General features: G+C 52.5%; 1 protein-coding gene across 2 annotated transcripts; it reads right to left on the bottom strand.

Annotated features, from left to right (window-relative positions):
• Nucleotides 1–1,311: 1,311 nt before the first annotated feature.
• On the bottom strand, nt 1,312–18,936 carry LOC130043603 (ATP-dependent RNA helicase DDX19A). Of its 2 annotated transcripts, XM_056136012.1 has the most exons (12): nt 18,850–18,936; nt 16,567–16,615; nt 11,455–11,505; nt 10,728–10,863; nt 8,125–8,217; nt 6,253–6,355; nt 5,633–5,747; nt 4,296–4,473; nt 3,815–4,052; nt 2,901–3,063; nt 2,494–2,685; nt 1,312–2,231 (listed from the first exon to the last, which is right to left on the bottom strand). In XM_056136012.1, exons 1-12 carry the CDS (start codon nt 18,904–18,906, stop codon nt 2,170–2,172), a joined length of 1,437 nt encoding a protein of 478 aa, XP_055991987.1. In that variant the 5' UTR covers nt 18,907–18,936; the 3' UTR covers nt 1,312–2,169. The 2 variants fall into 2 exon arrangements, with proteins under 2 accessions (XP_055991987.1, XP_055991988.1); XM_056136013.1 differs by lacking the exons at nt 11,455–11,505; nt 16,567–16,615; nt 18,850–18,936 and adding an exon at nt 10,410–10,470 and having other exon boundaries at nt 10,728–10,786.
• Nucleotides 18,937–20,589: the final 1,653 nt, after the last annotated feature.

Below are 20,589 nucleotides of genomic sequence, written 5' to 3' on the forward strand. Positions count from 1 at the left end.
GAGGTGCTTTTCAAACAGAAACTTATGGGGGCTGGACTGACAGTACAGTTGGGTGGGTACCTGCCTTCCAGGGTTTGATTCTGGGTAGCCCAATCATTCCCCTGAGCATACAGCCAGGAGTAAGTCCTGAGTACCACAGGGTGTGGTCCCCAAACCAAAATCTGAATCAGCCACATGCAAGACAAGCGTCTTAATCAGGGACTATCTCTCTAGCCCTTTTTTGTGTTCTGTGGTTTTGAGAACATTTGTGGCCGAGTCTTGGTCAGTTTCATGCCGAGGTCCCTGGGCTATAATTCTCCAACATAGGCAGCACCCACAGTCTGCACCACTCAGCGGTCTTTTGGCCAGACAGGCTGCTTTCCCTGGCAACATATGAGGTCCTTTGAACACCACCACAGGAGTAATTGCTGAGCACAGAGCCAGAAATAAGCCGAGCACCGCAGGACGGGACCCCGAAACAAGATACTTCAGTACCATAGGCTGGCATTGCATCTGCCAGAGTGTCGTGCCAGGATTCAGAGGGGGGCTGCAGAAAGTGCTCACTGCATGGCCTGACTTTGGTGGGCATCTTCATGGGATGCATGCTGGCCTTACCCTTAGAGCTAGTGCAGGCAGTTCTAAGGACTTCTCTTGGCCCACCTCATCCTGAGAATCACCCCTCCATGTGCCAGGGTGCCAATCCAGGACTTTTTCATGTAGAAGACACCCCTGTTCTCACCTGAGACCAAGGAGCTGGGGTCTGCGTCATGTCAGACTTTCCATGGAACATGCTGGACCGGAGCCCCTCTCTCTGCCACTGAGTGCCAGCCACATGGGCAGCGGGGGCTCTGTCCAATCACAACTCCTGCCCTTGGGCCCTGGTTCCCCCAAACTGGTCCTCTGGGCGACTGCTTTCTTCACAGGGAATGGGCGCTGCAGGGAACAAGCGTTAGTCGCCCCCTAGAGGCGTCCCTTTGAGGAGCAAGAACCAGGTCCTCCTAAGGGCCTATGCTAAGGCTCTGGGAACCAGTAGGTGCCCAGGCTGGGAGACAGCTCGAGTGGTCAGGGTCAGACCCAGCTAGCAGAGACCCTGGATTCAATTGCCAGCCCCTAAATACCCCACCCAGGCCTGAGGAGTATCACAGCAGCCGAACGGAGTGGTGCCTGCCCCAACAAGGCAGTGTGGCCCCTTTGAAAAGAAGCAGGGGCACAATGGCCTGTATAACTGTATGTATGCATTTTGTATGGGGGCACTGACAGGTGCCAACCAATTGGAAGCAGGAGCCGCAGCAGCCCTGGATGGTGCCAAATAAGACAACTGTGCCCTCTGGATACATGTTTTTAATGAGTATAAATTAGTCTAATAAGCAAAGAAGTACAAGTAAAATAAAATCATGATTAGTAAAGCATTGCATGATTTTCAAATTAAAATTTATCGACAACCAGGATGCTGGTCACTGGTGCGGGCCCATACAGAGAAAGCATGAGCGCGCCAATGGTGCAGTGAGTGATGCGCCTCCCGCTTCCCTCCAGGCGTGCTGACGGCCTATGGGGAAGAACCAGCTCACTCAGCCAGGCTGAACCGGAAACTGCTGACCACCCCCACCCACTGGGGACAGAGCAGACCAAGCCCCCCAGGGCGTGGCCATCCCACGAGGCCTCACGTCTGTTCCCGCCCAATCTGATGCCCACCAAGGGGAACAGGGCGTGTGCACACAGCAGAGAGAAAAGGCCAGCTGCATCCACTTTGGATTTTAGAAAGACGGCTGGCCAGGAGTTTTGCAGATCTCAGCAGGAGAAAGGTGGAGGCAGGCAGCGTCCCCTCGACGACTGTACAGGGCAGCGGGGTCACAGCGCCCTTCCCTGGACCACGCCCCTGACCACTACCGAGAGGGTGGACTCATGGCACCCCAGGCAGGAAGGTGGACGAAGGGCCTGGGGGCCAGCCCCCAGCTCACTTATAAAGTTGGGGGAAAACTTTGGCTGAAAGGACAAACTTTCCAAAATGCCTAATTTTCCTTCTTCTCTCCTCCATGATTTGCAGTTTGTCCCGTCCAAATGTAACTGAAATGAGGTAGGTAGTTTGTCGCGGCTTGCGCCATTGTCTCAGCGACAGCGGAGGCCAGGCTGGAAAAGTAGGAGTCTCCCATGTGGGGACAGTGCCAGCGGCTACAGGGTACCCGGGACGCCTCAGTTGGCTATCTTCTCAATCTCGTCCAGGTCATCCGTGTCCAATCTCTCGATTTTCTTATCTGAGGACGAAGACAGGGAGAGCTCAACGGGGGCGCATGCGGAGACGCCACCAAAGGGAGAGTCAGCGTGGCAGAAATCACGGGGGCTATGGGCGTGCCGGGACCCAACACGCTCGAACCTGTGGCCTTCCCCAGGGTGCAGGTGCAGGGAGTGTCCCCACACCCTGACCCAGGGGCTCCAGAGTCGCTCACTGGGACCGAGGCCAGGCCCGTCTCCCCCCTGGACAGCAGCGCAGGGCGGGGCAGGGCAGGGCCCACTCACTGAAGTGCTCCTGGATCCTGTTGAGGATGTCCATGCTGTGCTTGCTGTCCACCATGTTCACCGCCAGGCCCCTCTTGCCGAAGCGGCCCGTGCGCCCGATGCGGTGCAGGTAGGTCTCATTGTCGGGATTCCCGTCCTTGTCCACCGGGAGGTCAAAGTTGATGACGACGGACACCTGCTCCACATCGATGCCTGTGCGGGGACAGGTGTGAGGCGGGGGCCGGCAGGGCAAGCAGAGCAGGGGGTGTGGGCAGGACCCGGGAACAGGCGCTGGGGGCACAGGCAGCTCAGGTCGGCAGCACCTCCTGGGCCCTGGGGCAAGCCCCCTGCAGGGCGCCAGGCTTCTGGAAAACTCCCCGAGACCACAGCGTCCCCCCGACCATCCGGGCCCCAGCGCGTCTGCTCACCGCGGGCGCACACGTTGGTGGTGACCAGCACCTTCTCTTTGCCCTCGCGGAAGCGCTCGATCACTGCTGCCCGCTGCTCCACCATCATCTCGCCGCTCAGCAGCGCCACCTGGTGGCCTTCCTTGGACAGCTCGGCTGCCAGCCAACTGGCGGTTTTGCGAGTCTGCAGTGAAAAGAATTGTTTGACATGCACATACCTGACAAAAGGAAAAATGGAAAGACCCACGACAAGGTGGCTTGCTACCGTCAATAAGTGTAATATGTACTACTGGGTCTAATCAGCAGGTTGTGTTTACACTATTTATAATTAGTAAATTGTAAATAGAATATTAGACACTATTTCTATGGGGGAAGATAGAAATAGGGGTCGTGCCCAGCATTGCTCATGGACCCATATACAACGATAGGGTTGAAGCCCAGTTGGCCACGAGCAAGACAAGTGACTTAATTCTGTACTTTCATTGGCCAAAATTTTAGCCACTTTTAACGGGACAATATTTGGATTTTTTTCTTCTTTAAGGCCATACCCAACTGTTCAGGGCTTACTCCAGGTTCTATGCTCAACCATCACTCCTGGTCATATTCAGGGGACCATGTAGGTGCTGGTGATAGAAGCCAGGTCAGCCACATGCAAGGCATGGGCTGTGCCCATTCCAGCCCCAAATTCTTTTTTTCTAACTCATCTTTAGATAAGTGCAATCCTAGCAGGTTTAAATTGTTAGTCTTCCCCTTTCTTTTACGGGGGGTGGAGGATGAAAACCACAGCTGGAGGTGCTCAGGGTCGGCAGTATGCACAGCAAGTGGCGAACCCTCTCTTGCTGCCCACCTTCCTTTTCTCACTCCAAGCCCTCAGCCACACAGAGGGAAGTGGGTCCTCCTGAGCCCACCCAAACCCCACACCACCCGCTGCTCACATGGCAGAAGATCATTGCCTGCGCGATGGTGATGGCCCCGTAGAGGTTGCACAGGGCCTGAAACTTCTCGTCGCGGTTACTGCACAGCACGTAGTACTGCTTGATGGTGTCCAGCGTCTCCTCCTCGCGCTTCAGCTTGATGATGTTGGGCTCGGGGACCACCTTCTGGGCAAACTTCCACACCGAGTCTTCGAATGTGGCAGAGAACAGCAGCATCTGGCAGTTCCTGGGCAGCATCCTGCGGGGAGGCAGGGATCCCGCATGGCCCCAGTTCGTCCTGGGGAGCACCGCAGCCCAGAGCCCCGCCCACCGCCCCAATCGCTACCCTGGGCTCCGTGGGAGCAGCCCAAAGCTGCCCAACCAGCCAGTGCTCGCAAGGTTGGGGACTCAAGAAGCTGATGCCAGAGACGAGGCTTTGGGGAAAGGGGGGAGCAGCCGCGGTCTGGGAGGCTCCCGTGTCCCTCCCCTCCAGAGCCCCCACCTCTGGATGCGGACGCTCTGGTCCTGGTGGCCCTGAGTCGCGATCATCACGTCGGCCTCATCCAGAACAAACACTTTAATCTTCTTGGGGTCGATGAACTTGAGCTTGGAGCACCAGTCGAGGACGGTGCCAGGGGTGCCGATGACGATCTGCTCGCTGATCTTCTGACCCCGCTCCACTGTGGACGGAGGTGACTGGTGGGTATTTCCATGCTAAACCCGGTTTGGAAGCCAAAGCCTTGCCCATCCTTCCCAAGCTAACAGATCAAATCCACTTTTGCTGCCAAATGCACAGTAGGGTTGTCAAATCTTTGCTTCTCTGTCGAGGGATGCTCCCGTGTGGTCGGGCCAAGGGCCCTGAAGGGTCAGCGCCACTTCCTGCTGCCGTAATCCAAAGCCACACTTCCTGGCATCACCCCCTCAATTCCTGAGACCGCTGCTCACAGGGCATGGATTTCCTGTCCACTGCTAGTCTGAGCCCCCAATCCAGCCCCGTGATTTTGCTCAGTTTTTAGTTTTTTGCTCTATGCTCAGGATCACTCCTGGCAGTGCTGGGGGAGTGGAAACCTTACAAAGGATTGGATTCGGGCCAGCCAAGTGCCAGGCAAGTGCTGCAATGCCTGTATTATCTCTCTGGCTCCATTTTATTGCCTTGTTATCTGGTATTGAGACAATCTACTTATGTAGAACATTTTCCCACATGGAAAATCTACAAAACTGTGGTTGGAATTAAAACTAAATGGAAATCCATTTGGTTTTGGCCAATGCCTTCACCAAACACTGTCTTAGGTGTATTACATGAAACATGAGCTTATGCACGCATGACAAAGGCAACTATTTCTGAAGCTGGGGGACATCCTTATCCATGTCATCCCTGTTGTTCTCCAGCCCACATGGCATTAAAAGAGAGATAGTACAGGGGTAAGGCCTTTGCCTTGCATACAGCCAAACTCAGTTTGATTACTTGTAACCAGATAAGGATCTCCGGCACTGCCAGGAGCAACCCCAAAGCACAGATCCAGAGTAGCCCCTAAGAACTGCTGGGTGTGCCCCAATACCCCCAACACACCCAAAGAAAATAGGTAAAAGGTTAACTAGGACACATGATGTGATTCCCAATGAGCAACACCAATAAAAATATAAAACTGGTCATAGACATGACAAGGAACAATCTTCACAACACACTTGATGAAGAAGAGCCCACAGAACAGTCTGCACAAAAGACAGGGGGAGCTGCCGGCGACTGCAGTCACTGAGAGGCACCACACCACCAGATACTGACACTGAGCTTCAAAACCGGAACCCCACGCATGCTCACACCTCAGCCTCGCGACTCACGTTTATTGCCTCGGATGGCATAAGCCAGCTTGAGTTCCGGATAAAACTTGCCCATCTGCTCAATCACTTTCCCAGTCTGAAGCGCCAGCTCGTATGTTGGGGAGAGGCACAGACACTGGCAGGGAGATCAGAGGGTGAGTTTCGGGCCTTCGGGCAAGCCGTCCTTCCCCCGTGGGTGATCGCACCCCCCGCCAGGGGACACTGGCAAGTGTCCCAGTACAATGCAGGGCGGGGGGGGGCTTTTTCTGTTGTTTTTGTAAAGGTAGATTTCCAGGGGAGTACTGAGTAAAGTTTATTTTCCTGGAAAAGTCAGCGGAGCCAAGTGACCATGGGGACCGCTACTCTAAAGCAACAAGGCAGCCGGGAGGGCCCCTTGGACAGAGTAGAAACCCCTTCATCTCCCACCAGGCCCCCTTCACTCAGTAGGCCCTTTGGCCCTGCTACAGGCTGCTATTTCTAAAAGAATTCTTCCTAAATCAGGGCTTGGAGGGCTCACGAGCCGCTGGGCCCGAGCCAGAGCCAGCAGAAACACACTCTGCCCCGGGGACCCTCACGAGCACCCACCCAATGGCACCGCGCATCCGGGCAGAAGTCAGGTGCCCAGGATGTCCTGCCCTCACCTGGGGGTATCTCTCTGCCGGCTCCACTCGGCTGAGCATGGCCAGCACGAACGCAGCGGTTTTCCCGGTACCCGACTGAGACTGAGCGATGAGGTTCTGCGGGCTGGGGGGATGGAAAGGACGGTGGTTAGATGGCCCGGGTCCAGCATTCCTTCCAGGCAGGAATTTTTCTCCCCTCAGGATTTTCTACATTACTGAAGTTTTCTGCAGTGTTACAATGATACATCGAGTCCCTCAGGAATAATTCCTGAGTGCGGAGTCCAAAAAACAAATGTTAAAGGACAAATTGTGCTTATGGGGTTTTTCTGTTTTTGGGGTCACACCTGGCAGTGCTTGCGGGACTGTACACAGTCCGGGGAGCAACCTGGGCCCGCATCTCCTGTATGCAATGAAAGCCTCTGGCTCCCAGCGATCTTTTCAGCTGGGTTCAGTCTAGATCTTAAAACTCAGAGGGGCCAGTTTTGTACCCCAGAAATCCCGGGGCAAGGGTAAAGGTGATCCAATGCTTTGGTGGGGGATCAGAGTGGTGATTTGCTATTAAGAGGTATAATAAAAGCACTTTTGAAAACTATACAAGGCACATTAAGGTTATTTAGGCAGGAAGGGAGGGAGGAAGAAAGGGAAAAAGAAAAGATGGGGAGGGGAGGGAGGGAGGAAGGAAGAAGAGAGAGCGAGAGCGCATGAGCGGGGCCGGGCTGGCACACAGCCCCAGGGATCCTTCTGCTGAGTCACAGTCTGTTTCTAGGACTGGCTCCTTCCGTGTGCTTCTGCCTTCGTAGCTTTATAGAAAATGCGAGATTCCCAATCAGGCAGATGTCTTAAAGGGAAGTTTTATGTTTCTACTACATAAAACCCACATTCATGCCATGGTGGCTATTTTTGGATTTGCGGCCACACCTGGCTTGGCACTTGGGACCCACACACTGCCAGGCACAGAACCTGAGACTTCCCAACACACCAGCTTTTAAAACCACCTTCTTGGGGTCAGGGCAACAGTATAGCAGGGAGGGCATTTCCCTGCACGTTGCTGTCTCGGGTTCGATCCCTGGCATCCCTTATGGCCCCCCCCAAGCACAGCCAGGTGTATTTCCTGAGTGCAGAGGCAGGAGTAACCCCTGAGTATCGCCAGGTGTGACCCAAAAAGCAAAAAAAGAAAAAAGAAAAAAAACCACCTTTTCAGCCCTACACATTTGTCATAAAATAGGAGGGTGGGAGTGGGCAGAGTGACAGTACAGCAGGATGCTTGTCTTGCACACAGCCAACCCGGGGTCAAGCCCTGGCATCCTGTATGGTCCCGTGAACACCTCCAGGAGTGATTCCTGAGTGCAGAGCCAAGAGCAAGGCCCGAACACCGCCAAGTGTTGCCCAAAAACCAAAAGAAAAACGAGGGAGCAGAGACAGTACAAGACAGTAGAGTGTTCCTTGCACACAGCTGACATGTATTTGATCCCAGGCACCCCATATGGTCCCCCAGCCCACCAGGAGTGATCTCTGAGTGCAGAGTCAGGAGTAAGCCCTGAGCACTAGTGGATGTGGCCCAAAAACTATGCACATGGCCGATATGGGTTCAATCCCCAGCACTCCATACAGTCGAGTGCAGAGCCAGGAGTGATCCCTGAAAATCGCTGGGTATACCTGTACTCTGCCCCTAAAGGCCAAAGAGCGAGTCCAATTCTGTGCCACTAGGTCTCTCTCTCCCTTCTTCCCGCAGAGCGGGAAGAGCAGGCACCCCACTGAAGTCATCCGACTCTGCGCTTGCCCAAGGTGCTGCCCTGAAGAAGCACAAAGCCCCCTTGCTCAGGAACAGAAACAGCTGCGGGCAGACAATAAACCAAAGACCACTGAGGAAGCTTCCGGGATCCTCATACTCACGGCTCAGCAAGCATCATGGGTAACGCGTTCTCCTGGATCTTGGAGGGTCGATTAAAGCCCATGCCGTAGACACCCTGGAGAAGCTGCGGTTTCCTGGGCGCCGGGGAGAAAAGGAGGGATTCCACATTGCACAGCTTGTTTAGAGACCCAGGTTAGTACCCATCCCTCTAGCAAGCAAAAACTGAGCTTCCTGTCATTTTCCTATGCCTTAAAACAAAAACACACACAAAAAACCAAACCTCCATCTTTCCCCACTAAATCTGTTTCCCTTTTTGTTAAGTCTTAATTGCAACTATTAGAAGATTCTTAGACTCATTTCTTTTCCTGGTGAAATTATTGCTTTTGGCAGACCCAGAAATGGTTGGTCTTTGATAACAAATCTTCTGTGGCTCTAAGAGTGTTATTAATCCACAGTATAAATTAGAAAAGACATCCAGAAAATTAACATGGCTTAAGATACTGGGTCCCCTTTAGGGAATGGGATTCAGTTTAAATTCTCAGTGCAGAAGTAAAACTGAACCACACTAATTTTGTGTTTCATGATCCTTCCAATGTTGCCTGTACAAATAACCAGGACAATCAAGAGAAAAAACAATTGATTTACAGCCACTTTTTAGTAAACAGTAAGGAGAACTCAGGTAATTAAGAAACACTCATACTCAGATACGATGTCAAGTATGAAGAAAAGTCTCAACTTCCGGGAACAGTGATACAACCATTATCTTCCACACTGCGCTCACGCATGTGCTGTGAGCTCATGCGGACAGGATTAACAGAAAACACACCAAACTGTCCCAGGTGCACAGAAAGGCCACACCAAGCCTCTGCACTTTACTCCTCAGGAGCTAACAGACTCTAGACAATACAAATCCTTCTGTCACGTAAGCTTTCACACAGGAGGAACATTTTGAAAACATACCCTTGGGCATCTCCCTTTGGAAGAAAAAGCCCTGAAGCTTGGTAGATTCAGATTTAGTTGTCAAGGAAACCAAGATTAGCTAATGGGGATCCAAAGTGATCCAAGAACTTCCAATGGGCTCCTTTTCCCCAGGATTTTGTGGATTCAAATCAAAACAGTTCAAATCTTCTCTCTCTCTCTCTCTCTCTCTCTCTCTCTCTCTCTCTCTCTCTCTCTCTCTCTCTCTCTCTCTCTTCCCTATCTGGGTAAACACATTAAACACATGGGTGTTCACTCCTAGTAGGGACCATTGGTTGAGACGACAGGCAGATTCCCCAGGTACGACACCTTATCTTCTGCCCACAGTACAAATCTTTTTGTTGTCATCTTTTAGGTCACACCTCACCACGCTCAGGAATTACTTCTGGCTGGCTCTGGGGACCATACAGGGTGCTGGGATTCACACCCAGCTCGGCCCTTGCCAGGCAAAAGCCCCACCCACAGTATTACTGCTCCAGTTCCTACACATTTTTTACAGTGTGAAACAGATCAAGTATAGGAGGCAACTTAGGCATCATTCTTTGTTTCCTTTTGCCATGAACAACTAAATCAGAGAACATGTCTTTCCAAAAGGACAATGTATCACTGACTAGAGAACACAAGTCTTGCAAATGAAAGGAATTTAAAACAACATAGACACTGGAAGAGTAGACAGTCCACTCGGAAACCAGCTGAGACATACAGCTGTCCCCAGCAGTTTGAACAGAGGCAGAAATACACCGGCTGAATGAAGCCCTGGCAGAAAAGATAAACAGGAAAGACACACAGTGTAATTTCCTGAAACACCCCCAAAGAAAAGGGCACCCTTTAAGATTTGCTCTTAGCTCTTACTCCACTGACCATGTTCAGGGGAGTCAGGCAGTTGTACTGAGCCTCCCGTGTGACGTCTCTGTTCTACTCGGCAGGCCGACAGTGAGTGCTACTCTCTGCCCACAGTGACACGGCAGCAATGATGTCGAACAGAGGCAAAGTGGTTTTTATCCTCCACTGCCTGATTCACCAGCTAGAACAGTCGTTCCATCTCACTAGTAGAACACTCAGCCTGGCCTGGCCATAAACAATTTCACTGACTCCCTGCAGAGGACGGAAGCCCTGACACGGCCGTCTGTAGTCCTCCGTCTTTAAGGCCTTGTTGGAGGTCAGCCTGAGCCCAAGCCCACGTTCCGTGATACTCAATTACGGATCCTGGAGTTCTTTTTAAAATTCGGAACACTGAAGGTCATCTTCCACCAAAGGCACTGGGACCTTGCCCAGGTTCTTCTGACAGATCTTATAAAGTGGATTAATGTTCAGACCTTTAACCCTAGAGGCTAACAAAGGGGCTTACCTAATAAGAAATGTTCCTGATATCCAGAAATCACCTGTCAGCCAATATTTTATTGAAAGTTCTAAGAGCATAAAAGAGAGAAGACTTTCAGCTATGAAGAATAAACTTGTGGCATTTAGAAATCCCTACCAAGAGAACCAGGGGGCCGACAGACCAGGGCGGGAGGGAAACCATTACCGTAAACGCTTCATATTCTGGTCCCTCTGGAGGCTCGTGAATTATTAACTAGCCAAGTCCGTTAGGATCTCCCGGAACTCAAGTGAAAGATCCCCGCGAAGCCTCGCGGGTCAGCTTCCCGGGAGGTCAGGGGCTACTCACAGGCGCAGCTCCTCGAAGGACTTGACGGAGTAGAGCGGGGAGTTGGGGTCCCGCTGCAGGACCTCCACCTGGTTCGTGTTATCCACGAGGTTGCTTCGGATCAGCTTGTTGAGTAACGACTGCGCAGCTTTGTCCTCTGGCCAAAGGAAACCAGGAGCTGCTCTTTTTGCTCCTCCAGAGCCCACCCGTCACCGGGCCAGCCCAGCATTGTGTGCAGAGGCGCAGCGCAAGGCCAGCGGGGGCCCGACTTCAGTGTTTCATGAGCACGCTGGGGCAGGCCCGTGCACACTTCCTGTACGTCCATTTTCCAGCCATGCACTCTGATCTTGGCCAACGTCCAGCCCCTCCACACCCTCAGATGTGGCTCAGTCAGCAGGAATCAGAAACGCCTGTGCAGGCTCCCTTTGCCCCTGAGCGTGCACTCAGTCATCCCCTCCACCGCTCCTGCCCAGAGTGAGCACTTCTCCCTGAGTCCCACCCCGCTAATCCCCACCACCCTTCCAGAAGGGTCCCTCCGTGTTTCCTTTCCTCTCTGGGCTCAACCTCCCCAATTCAGCAGCCCCGCCCCCGCGGTGTCAACCTCAAGTCCAATCGGAGCTGAGTCAACTGGCACCTACGCCTCACACCCTACCCGACAAGACTCCACACTCCTGGGGTTCCCCAGTCCCTAAGGCCAGTCATCGTGGGTCCCTCTCGGTTCCCTGCACTGGGCTGTAGGAGCCCTTACCTTTCTCGTCTTCGTCTGTCTTCTCTGCAGGTGCTGCGGGTTTGATGAAACCTGCACAAGGGAACAATCATCCTGAGCCGCGGCAAGTCACAAACCCTCCAGACCCGGGCAATGAAAACACCAAACCCACCCAGTGACCAAAATGCTAGCATAGCGGTAGGGCGTTTGCCTTGTGCGCGGCCGGACGGCCGAGTCGGGTTCAATTCCTCTGCTACTGAGAGTATCTCGCCCACACGGCAAAGCCTGGCAAGCTCCCCGTGAAGTATTCGATACACCAAGCACAGTAACAACGAGTCCCACAAAAGAGACGTTATTGGGCCTGCTCGAGGAAATCGATGAACAATGGGAGGACAGTGCTACAGTGACGTGCAGTGGATTTTTAGCCCAAGAAAAATAATTCTGGGTGACAACGGAAACCGCAAGAGCTTGGGCACTGACTCCTGGCAATGGAGGATGGATGAATCAGGATGGAGCCTCGGCCTCCCTGGCAGGCACACACTCTAACCCTCAGCTCCTCAGCTGCCCAGGAGTGAGTGGTTTCGTGGTGGTTTGGGCCATATCCCACAGTGTTCAGAGTGGCTCCTGAGCTGAGTCTGTGCTCAGGAATCACTCCACGCAGTGCTGGTTAAAATTGGAGCCAGCCACAATGCATGGCAATGCCTTAATACTCACACGGCCTCTCTGGCCCTCTGAAAGTTTCTTTCTTTCTTTCTTTCTTTCTTTTCTCTTTCTTTTTTTGCTTTTTGGGTCACACCCGGTGATGAACAGGGGTTACTCCTAGCTCATGCACTCAGAAATTACTCCTGGCGGTGCTTGGGGGACCATATGGGATGCTGGGAATCAAACCCAGGTCGGCCACATGCAAGACAAACGCCCTCCCTGCTGTGTATCGCTCCAGCCCCTGAAAGTTTTTGGATACATACAAAATCCTCACATTTTAAAAAACTTTGGCCAACTTCTTTTTTTTTTGGCGGGGGGTGGTGGAGGGTTTAGGGCCACACCTGGTGATGCTCAGGGATCAAACCTGGGTTGGCTGTGTGCAAGGCAAATGCCCTACCCACTGTACTAACACTCTTGTCCTTGGCCAACTTCTGTGTGATTACAATGTCACCTCTGGGGCGCAAAGATGAAGTCAAGACTTTAATCCTGGGCATGGCCATGCTTGCTGAAGGAGATCCAGGTGGCTCTGCCATCTGGAACCCCTGGCACTGCCCCCAGAGTTGAAGCTCCACACACCATTGATGATGGATGTGTGAGCACCACTGCTGGGAGCACCATACCAAGTGTGCACCATTAAGAGGGGCAAATAAGGGGGATGGGGTGGGAAGCCACATCTGGGGCCAGAGTGACAGCATAGTGGGTAACGTGCTCGCCTTGCATGTGGCTGACTGTGGCCTCCTGAGCATAAAGCAAGAGTAAGTCCTGAGCACGGCTGTGCATGGATGCTCCCCCCGTACCCAAATAAAAAGTCACCTCTGAGCTTTCCAAAATTAAAATATACCATTACAGTTGCAAACACATTTAGATGAGAAAGAAAATAAGTTACTAAAAAGTTAAAGGTGGGCCTGGAGAGATAGCACAGCAGATAGGGAGTTTGCCTTGTATGCATCTGACCCGGGTTCGATTCCCAGCATCCCACAGGGTCCCCCAGCACAGCCAGGAGTAATTCCTGACTGCAGAGCCAGGAGTAATCTCTGTGCATTGCTGGGTGTGACCCAAAAAGCACTGTCTGTAGCACTGTCCTCTCACTGTTCATCGATTTGCTCGAGCGGGCACCAGTAACGTCTCCATTGTGAGACTTGTTACTATTTTTGGCATATCGAATATATCACGGAGAGCTTGCCAGGCTCTGCCATGTGGATGAGATACTCTCGGTAGCTTGCCAGGCTCTCAAAAATAAAAAAAATAAATAAAAAGGTAAAGGAAATCTGGGCCCAGGAGCTACTAAAGGGCTGTGTACAGAAAGTCTGTGTTCGCGCCCACCTCCTATCAATGCAAGGTGGTCCTGGGGTCCCCCAGTACCCCTGGGCGCACTGAGAATATACCAATATCTGTCATCAACCAATGGACATTCATCAAGAATCTCTTGGCAGTATAGTGGATTGAGTATTTGCCTCGCAGGCAGCCTAGTCAGGTTCGAACCCCAGAACCCCACATGGTTCCCTCATGACCACTAGGAATAATCTCTGAGCACAGAGCCAGGGGTAAGCCCTGAGAACCACCAATGTGGGGAGGGGGACAGAAAGAGGAAGGGGGGGATATGGAGGGACATAGGGAGAGGGTAGGGGTCGGGGAGAGGGAGAGGGTTTTTGCAACAATCTTGAGCCCATAAACTTCCTGCTTGGACTTGTCAAATATTCAGAAATAACCAAAAGAAAATCAATGAATCACTGAATTAGTCATAGGGAGAGATTTACTGTGTACACACCAAGCGAATAGTTTGTGAGCCAGAGGTTCTTAGGGGAAAATAAGAGAATGAGCTCAGGGAGGGCCGGGAGAGAGTTCCAAGGGTTGGAGAACACCTTTGTCTGTGGGAGGCCCACGCACACGCTCTACAAGACCCCAGCCCACCAGCCGTGATCCCAAAGCAACAATCCCAGGGATAAATCACTACAAAGCAGATCAGGTAATACAACAACGACTTCGGGCATGAGCGACAGTATAGTGGGCAGAGCGTTTGCCTTGCAACGCGGCCATACCAGGTTTAATCCCAGCATCCCATATGGTCCCCTGAGCACTGCCAGGAGTAATCCCTGAGTGCAGAGCCAGGAGGAACCCCTGATCTTTGCCGGGTGTGACCCCAAAAGCAAAATAATAATAATAATAAAACAATGACTTTATTTTCCACAATAACTGAAGTACAAACATTTTCCGTTTTTGCTTAGGCCTGAGCACTGAGGATCAAATTTGGGGCTTCTCGCGTGCCAAGCACATGGTCTACCAGGCATATCCCCAGCCCAGGATTTTCTTAAATGACAGGAGGTTAATTAGAAAGGATCCAAACTGGATTGTTCGCCAAAAAAGGGCTAAACTGAACTAATTCTGGCTATGTGTTTTTCCTTCTTATTTTAAGACTGGAGCCTGAGAGATGCACAATGCGCCTAGCACATGCCAGGCACAAGGAGGCCTAGGCCACTCCTCGGCGTTGCCAGGGACCCCAGCACAGAGCCAGCAGCAGCCACTCCTGGTGTGGCGGCTGCATGTCTGTCACCCCAGACAGACAGAAGAGGCCCATTAAGCCTCCTTCCCCTACCTGTAAACAGGAGACTCCAGAGCCTCCAGGAAACCTCCTAGCGCGTGCCATAGGCTGTGTGTTCTAAAATGTAATTTTTCTGCTATTCCCAAATTTGAAAAATTTTAAAACAATTCAGTTTGCCTCAAGTTGTCCTCTTTGTTTTCAGCAACTCAAGTAACAACTCTGGGGACAGCTGGATGACAGAGTGTCTGCCTTGACACCTGAGGCCCCGCGCGCCACACCCAGTCGGCTTCACACACGCCAAGATCCCAGCAGCGCCGCCCCTGGAACTTGCCAGACCCTGGGTGGGCACAGCCGAGAGTACCACACACTGATGTGAGAGACCCCGCTCTCAAAACGTCAGAGGCTGTGCCCCAGGGTGCGGGACCCGCCTCTAAAAAGGCAGCAGAGCCAGAGCCAGAGCAGAACCAGGTGAGCACAAGCTTTGCACGTAGGAAGCTAGACTGTCCAGTACACAGGATCCTTCAAGCACTGCTGAGCACAGAGCTGGGAGTAGCCCCAGAGCACTGCCAGGTGTGGCTCAGAAAACAGCAATAAGGGGCTGGAGCGATAGCACAGCGGGTAGGGCGTTTGCTTTGCACGCGGCCGACCCAGGTTCTATTCCCAGCATCCCATATGGTCCCCTGAGCACTGCCAAGAGTAATTCCTGAGTACAGAGGCAGGAGTAACCCCTGTGCATTGCCAGGTGCAAAAAGCAAAACAAAACAAACAAAAAACAAGAACCAGCAATAAAAATAGGCCAGGCAGAGAGTATGGAGTTAATGTGCTTGCGTGCAGGCTGCACCACCAGGAGACACAAGCAAAGCCAGGAGTAAGGCGTGGGCACTGCTGGGTGTGGCCCACCCCTCACAAAAGGGAAAAAAAAAGCATTTTGTTTTTTTTGAGGTTTTGAGGAGGTGAGGGGGCAGTCCCAGAGACTGAACGCAGGTCTCAAGCATTTGCAAGGCTTACTCTTACCACGGAGCCACATCTCCAGCCCAACGTAAATAAAACTGTTAAAACAAGACAAAAGGGTTGGAGAGAAAAATGAAATATATATATATATATATATATATATATATATATATATAAAGAGATAGGATTAATACATGCCTTGCATGTGGAAAGCCCAGGGTTCAATCCCTGGCACCTCATACTCTCATAAATACTTCTGGGAGCAATTCCTGAGCACAGAAATGGGAATAGCCCTCAAGCACAGTCAAGTGTGACTATACTCCCAAATGTTCTAAGTTAAAATACAGAAGTTTGGGGCCGGAGCGACAGCACAACAGGTAGGGTGCTTGCCTTGTGCGCAGCCAAACCGGGTTCGATTCCCAGCATCCCATATGGTCCCCTGAGCACAGGAAACAGGAGTAACCCCTGAGCATTGCTGGGTGTGACCCCCCCCCCCAAAAAAGAAAACCCAGAAGCTTCCTCAAGATTAGCTCAACATAAATAAAACTCTTTTGAAAAAACTGAATACACACACACACACACACACACACACACATATATATATATATAGAGAGAGGGATTGGATAGATATAGAGCTGGTAAAAGGCACCTTGCACATGGTTGACCCAGGTTTAAGCCCTGGCACCCCAGATGGTCCCCTAAGTCTGCCAGGAAATGATCCCTAAAACGGGAGTAAACCCTGAGCACAACTGGGTGTGCCCCCACAAAAACCAACCAACAAACAGTACCTAAACAGGAACAGTGTCACATGAAAGTGCCAGTGTGACCTGAAAGATTCTTAGGAGACAAAGGCCAGGTGACATCTGGAGAGGCACACATGCTAAAGGAATGCGGCTTTTCCACTCGCAGCTGTGAGGGCAAAGCGAAAGTGTCTCTGCAGCTAATGGAAACTAGTGACTCACCATTGGAATCTGGTTTGACTTTCTCTTCCTTGATCTGCAAATCGCTCATCTGAAATGAAAGCGAAAGAAATGCAGTGAGTCACCAAAGGGCTCTGAGGAACTAGCCCCCACCTCCAGGGAGCTCATCTGCAAGGCTCAGTGGGCCAGAGAGGAGAGGGGTGAAGCTGCTACCCTGGCCCCAGTGGGTTCCGTCTGATCCCTGGCACTGTGTGTGTATGATCCTCAGCAATTCTCGGCAACTGGGCTGTCAGTTCAACATAAGAGCCAAGGACACAATGCCGCTCAGGCCCAGCGGTGATAAACCAGGGATTATCCGGGATCACTCTGGTGATCCTGGGTGCTTCAGGGCTGCACCTGGCTAAGCTCAGGGGTCCAGGTGGTCTGGGGTCAGATGCATGCAATGCTTGTTCCTTATCCCTGCACCCAACAAGCCTTAACCCCTATACTGCCACTTCTGCATCTTCTTTTTCTTTATTCTCATTTTCTTTTTTTTTTAATTTTTTTAGTGAAACACCATGAGGTACAGTTGTAGACTTACAAATTTTTGTGCTTGGGTTTCGATTATACAATGATCAAATACCCGTCCCTCCACCAGTGCCCATTTTCCATCACCATGGAACCCAGTATCCCTCCCACTCCCATCTCATTTTCTTTAGACATTACTCCTAACATGGTGTTTCTTTACAGTGGGATCAATCTTGCCAGCTCTTAATCTATTCTCATAATTGTTTTTAAAATCCCTACACCAAAAGCCAAAGCAATTGTATGGGAGTTACGGGAGTTACTTATAGGCTGCATCCCGTCAGTCCCAGTTTGAACCCTCGGCAATACATACGTTCCCATGAGCAACATGCCAGGAAGAGCCCTTGAGCCCTTGAGCGTTGAGCACAGCTGGGTGACATCCTCCCCCGACCCCGCCCCGCCCCAAAAAAACACTTCCCTAAACTGGAGCAAGGGAAATAGCTTCAAAGGGCAGGAGTGCATGTTCTGCAAGCCAGGCTTGATCCCTGGAATCAACTAGTCTCCTGAGAATTGCAGCAAGGAGTGTGTCTCCCACCGCCCAAAATAAAAACCAACAAAAAAACCCAAACGGACCCAAACAAAACCTCTCCTCTGTGAGTTGTCCTGGCGCATGAATGTCTTTACCCCGTTCCAAGCTCTTTTATTGCCTCCCTCTGTACCAGAAACTTCCTCTGATGGCTTCTGGTACAGAGGGAGGCGATAAAAAGCACAGCACCGGTCTTCTAACAAGACCCCTACTCCACTAAATCCGGCCCATTTCAAGAATCTGCCGACAAAGTGAAAATCCTCCCAAAGCAATAAAGAAATATAACTGGGACAAAAGTTGCATTAAACCACATTACAAAAGAAATCTACATTCTGGGCTGGGAAGAAAGCCCAGTGGGTAGGGCACCTACCTGGACAGCTGACCCGGATTCAATCTCCTGAGCCCCCACTAGGAGTGGTCTCTGAGCACAGAACCAGTAATGATCCCTGAGCATCACTGACTGTCCCTCCACCCAAAAATATCTATATTCTGAAAAATCCGTTACCGTTATCAATGATGAATTTATTTTAGTTTTGGGGTCACACCTAGCGATGCTCAGGGGTTACTCCTGGCTCTGCACTCAGGAATTTCTGCTGGCGGTGCTCAGGGGACATATGGGGTGGTGCCAGGGACCCGACCCTGGTGGGCTACGTGCAAGACCAAAGCCCTTCCTGTAGGACTACGGCTCCTGCCCCACACCGACAGATTTAAACTTAGATACCCATTCCAGTTGAATGGTCTTCAGTAATCAGAAGTCCAACAATAAAGGTCACTCTGAACATCAGTTAAACAACTGACGGTGACTCGGGCAATCTAGGTGCAATCCACTGAAGCAATCTGAACCTGAATCTGTTATTCTGCAAGAGCGACAGAGTGCCGGCCACGCTAACCGCGGGTCTACACCTACTAAACTAAAGGTGGGGTTGGAGAGATGGCGCCAAGGGCTGGGCCCACAAGGGGTTCGATCCCCTGCACCTCATGGTCCCCCCCCATCCCCCGTCCGCGGCAGAGACGTAGGGGCCGGGGCTGGAGAGAGCCAGGGCACATCTTGAATGACCCAGAGAAAGACGTTCCACACCGGACGTCTGGTCCAAGGCGCGGATCCCACCCTGCAGTTCCCCACAACCGGCTGCAGGCGTGGACGGGCCACTGCCTGTCCCCCGCCCCCATCACCGCCCCCCGCCCCGTCACTCGGCCCCGCCGCGTCCGCCCCAACCCGAGCTGAAGCCACTGACCGACTTGACAGCCGCCTCCTGCTCGTCCACCGCCAGCGCCCAGGAGTCGGTGGCCATGGTCGGCGGCAAGGCTGGCGGGCTGGCGGGAGAAGGAGCCACGCAGCGTGCCCACGGCGACCGGAGCCCGCGAGAACTTTCCTCACGCCGACCGGAAGCGGGAGGGGCCGACGTGACGTCAGGGCCCGCCCCGCGCCGACAGTTGGCGTCTCGCTGACGTCATCACCGCGCGCCGCGCCCGCCGCCTTCCCCTCTTCCCAACCCACCCCACGCGTCTAACGGCCCCGCCCGGGTTCCCCGCGGGTTGGTGCGACTTGGTACCTGGCGAGACTGGGGGGTCGCAGCCTGCCCCGCACAATCCCGCCGTCTCCTGACTGTCTTCGCTCTGACGCCACTGTAGCTGCCCCCGTCTCGGATGTGACGAGGAGACCCAGGAGAATACTTGGTCCCGCTGCTCAGAGTGCAACGCCTGGGCCGTGTTTGGCATTGCGGGAGCCCTGGGTTCTAGCCCGGCATGGCATGGGGTCCCCCAACACTGCGGAGGGAGCCCCAAAGGTGACCTTGCGATAATGCCAATAAGGGGTGAATAGGGAATGAGCACGGGGCATTAGGGGGAAATGGCAGAAAAATGAGGCACTCTCCTGAAGAACTGGTTTCTGTCGTTGAGTAGGAAGAATGAGGTGGTTATTCTGGTCGTTGGCGGCAACTTGAAGGGACCGGTTAACTCACAGTATATCCAAGGCTCCTGTTCTCTGATGGGGACTTGAGGAGTCTGGGGCAGTTCAGCGCCCGTGGGGTGGCACAGGGCAACGAGATGCAAGTGACCTCATAACTCAAATGCCGTTGGAGAATTCCCATTTCATCACCTTCTCTTTCCCCTTGTCCCTCCCCTCTTAGCTAGAATCCCAGGCGCCCAGACTTTCCCCTCCTGTGAAGTTCCAACAGTGAACTGTTTCTGGGGTAGCACTGTAGCACTGTCCTCCTGTTCATCGATTTGCTGGCGCGGGCCAAGTATCCTCTCCATTGTGAGACTGGTTACTGTGTTTGGCACAACGAATACGTCACGGGTAGCTTGCCAGGCTTTGAGTGCAGGGGGGATACTCTCGGTAGCTTGCTAGGCTTTCCAAGAGGGGCAGTGGAATCGAACCCAGTTTGGCCAAGCCAGCCTCGCGCAAGGCAAACACCCTACCGCTGTGCTATTGCTCCAGCCCAGAGAGGGGTAGGGATGAAAATTGGTCAGAAAGAGAAGTTGGGAGGGGGGAGTAACAGAAGCATCAACTTCTATGAGACAGCCCACTCAGCACGGGACTGCAGCAATAACACAGCTGGAACTGAGGAGTCTGAGGGGAACAGTTAAGCAAGTGAACCTGGGAACCATGTTCCTATACACAGTGAGAAATCATGTGTGTTTTATTACTGGGGTTTAGGCTACAACTGGCAGTGTTCAGGACTTATTCCTAGATCTGTGTCCAGGGGTCACTCCTGGCAGGGCTCTGGGGACAGTATGTGGTGCCAAGGATCCAACCTTAACCAGCTGAGTACCAGGCAATTGCCCTAGTCTCTGTGCTGTTTTTCTGAGCCCCACACCTCATATTTAATAGGAACCACACCCAGAGTTATGGCGGGAACTTGACCCCAAAAGGGTGGGCGTGCAGATACTCTCAGGATCACACATACAGAATAAGTACTGTAGGGGCCAACGCAACAGTGCAGCACGTGGGGCATTTGCCTTGAATGCGGGCC

Source organism: Sorex fumeus, unplaced genomic scaffold, assembly GCF_029834395.1.
Source record: "Sorex fumeus unplaced genomic scaffold, SorFum_2.1 ptg000122l, whole genome shotgun sequence".
In the NCBI taxonomy this organism is placed as follows: Eukaryota; Metazoa; Chordata; class Mammalia; order Eulipotyphla; family Soricidae; genus Sorex; species Sorex fumeus.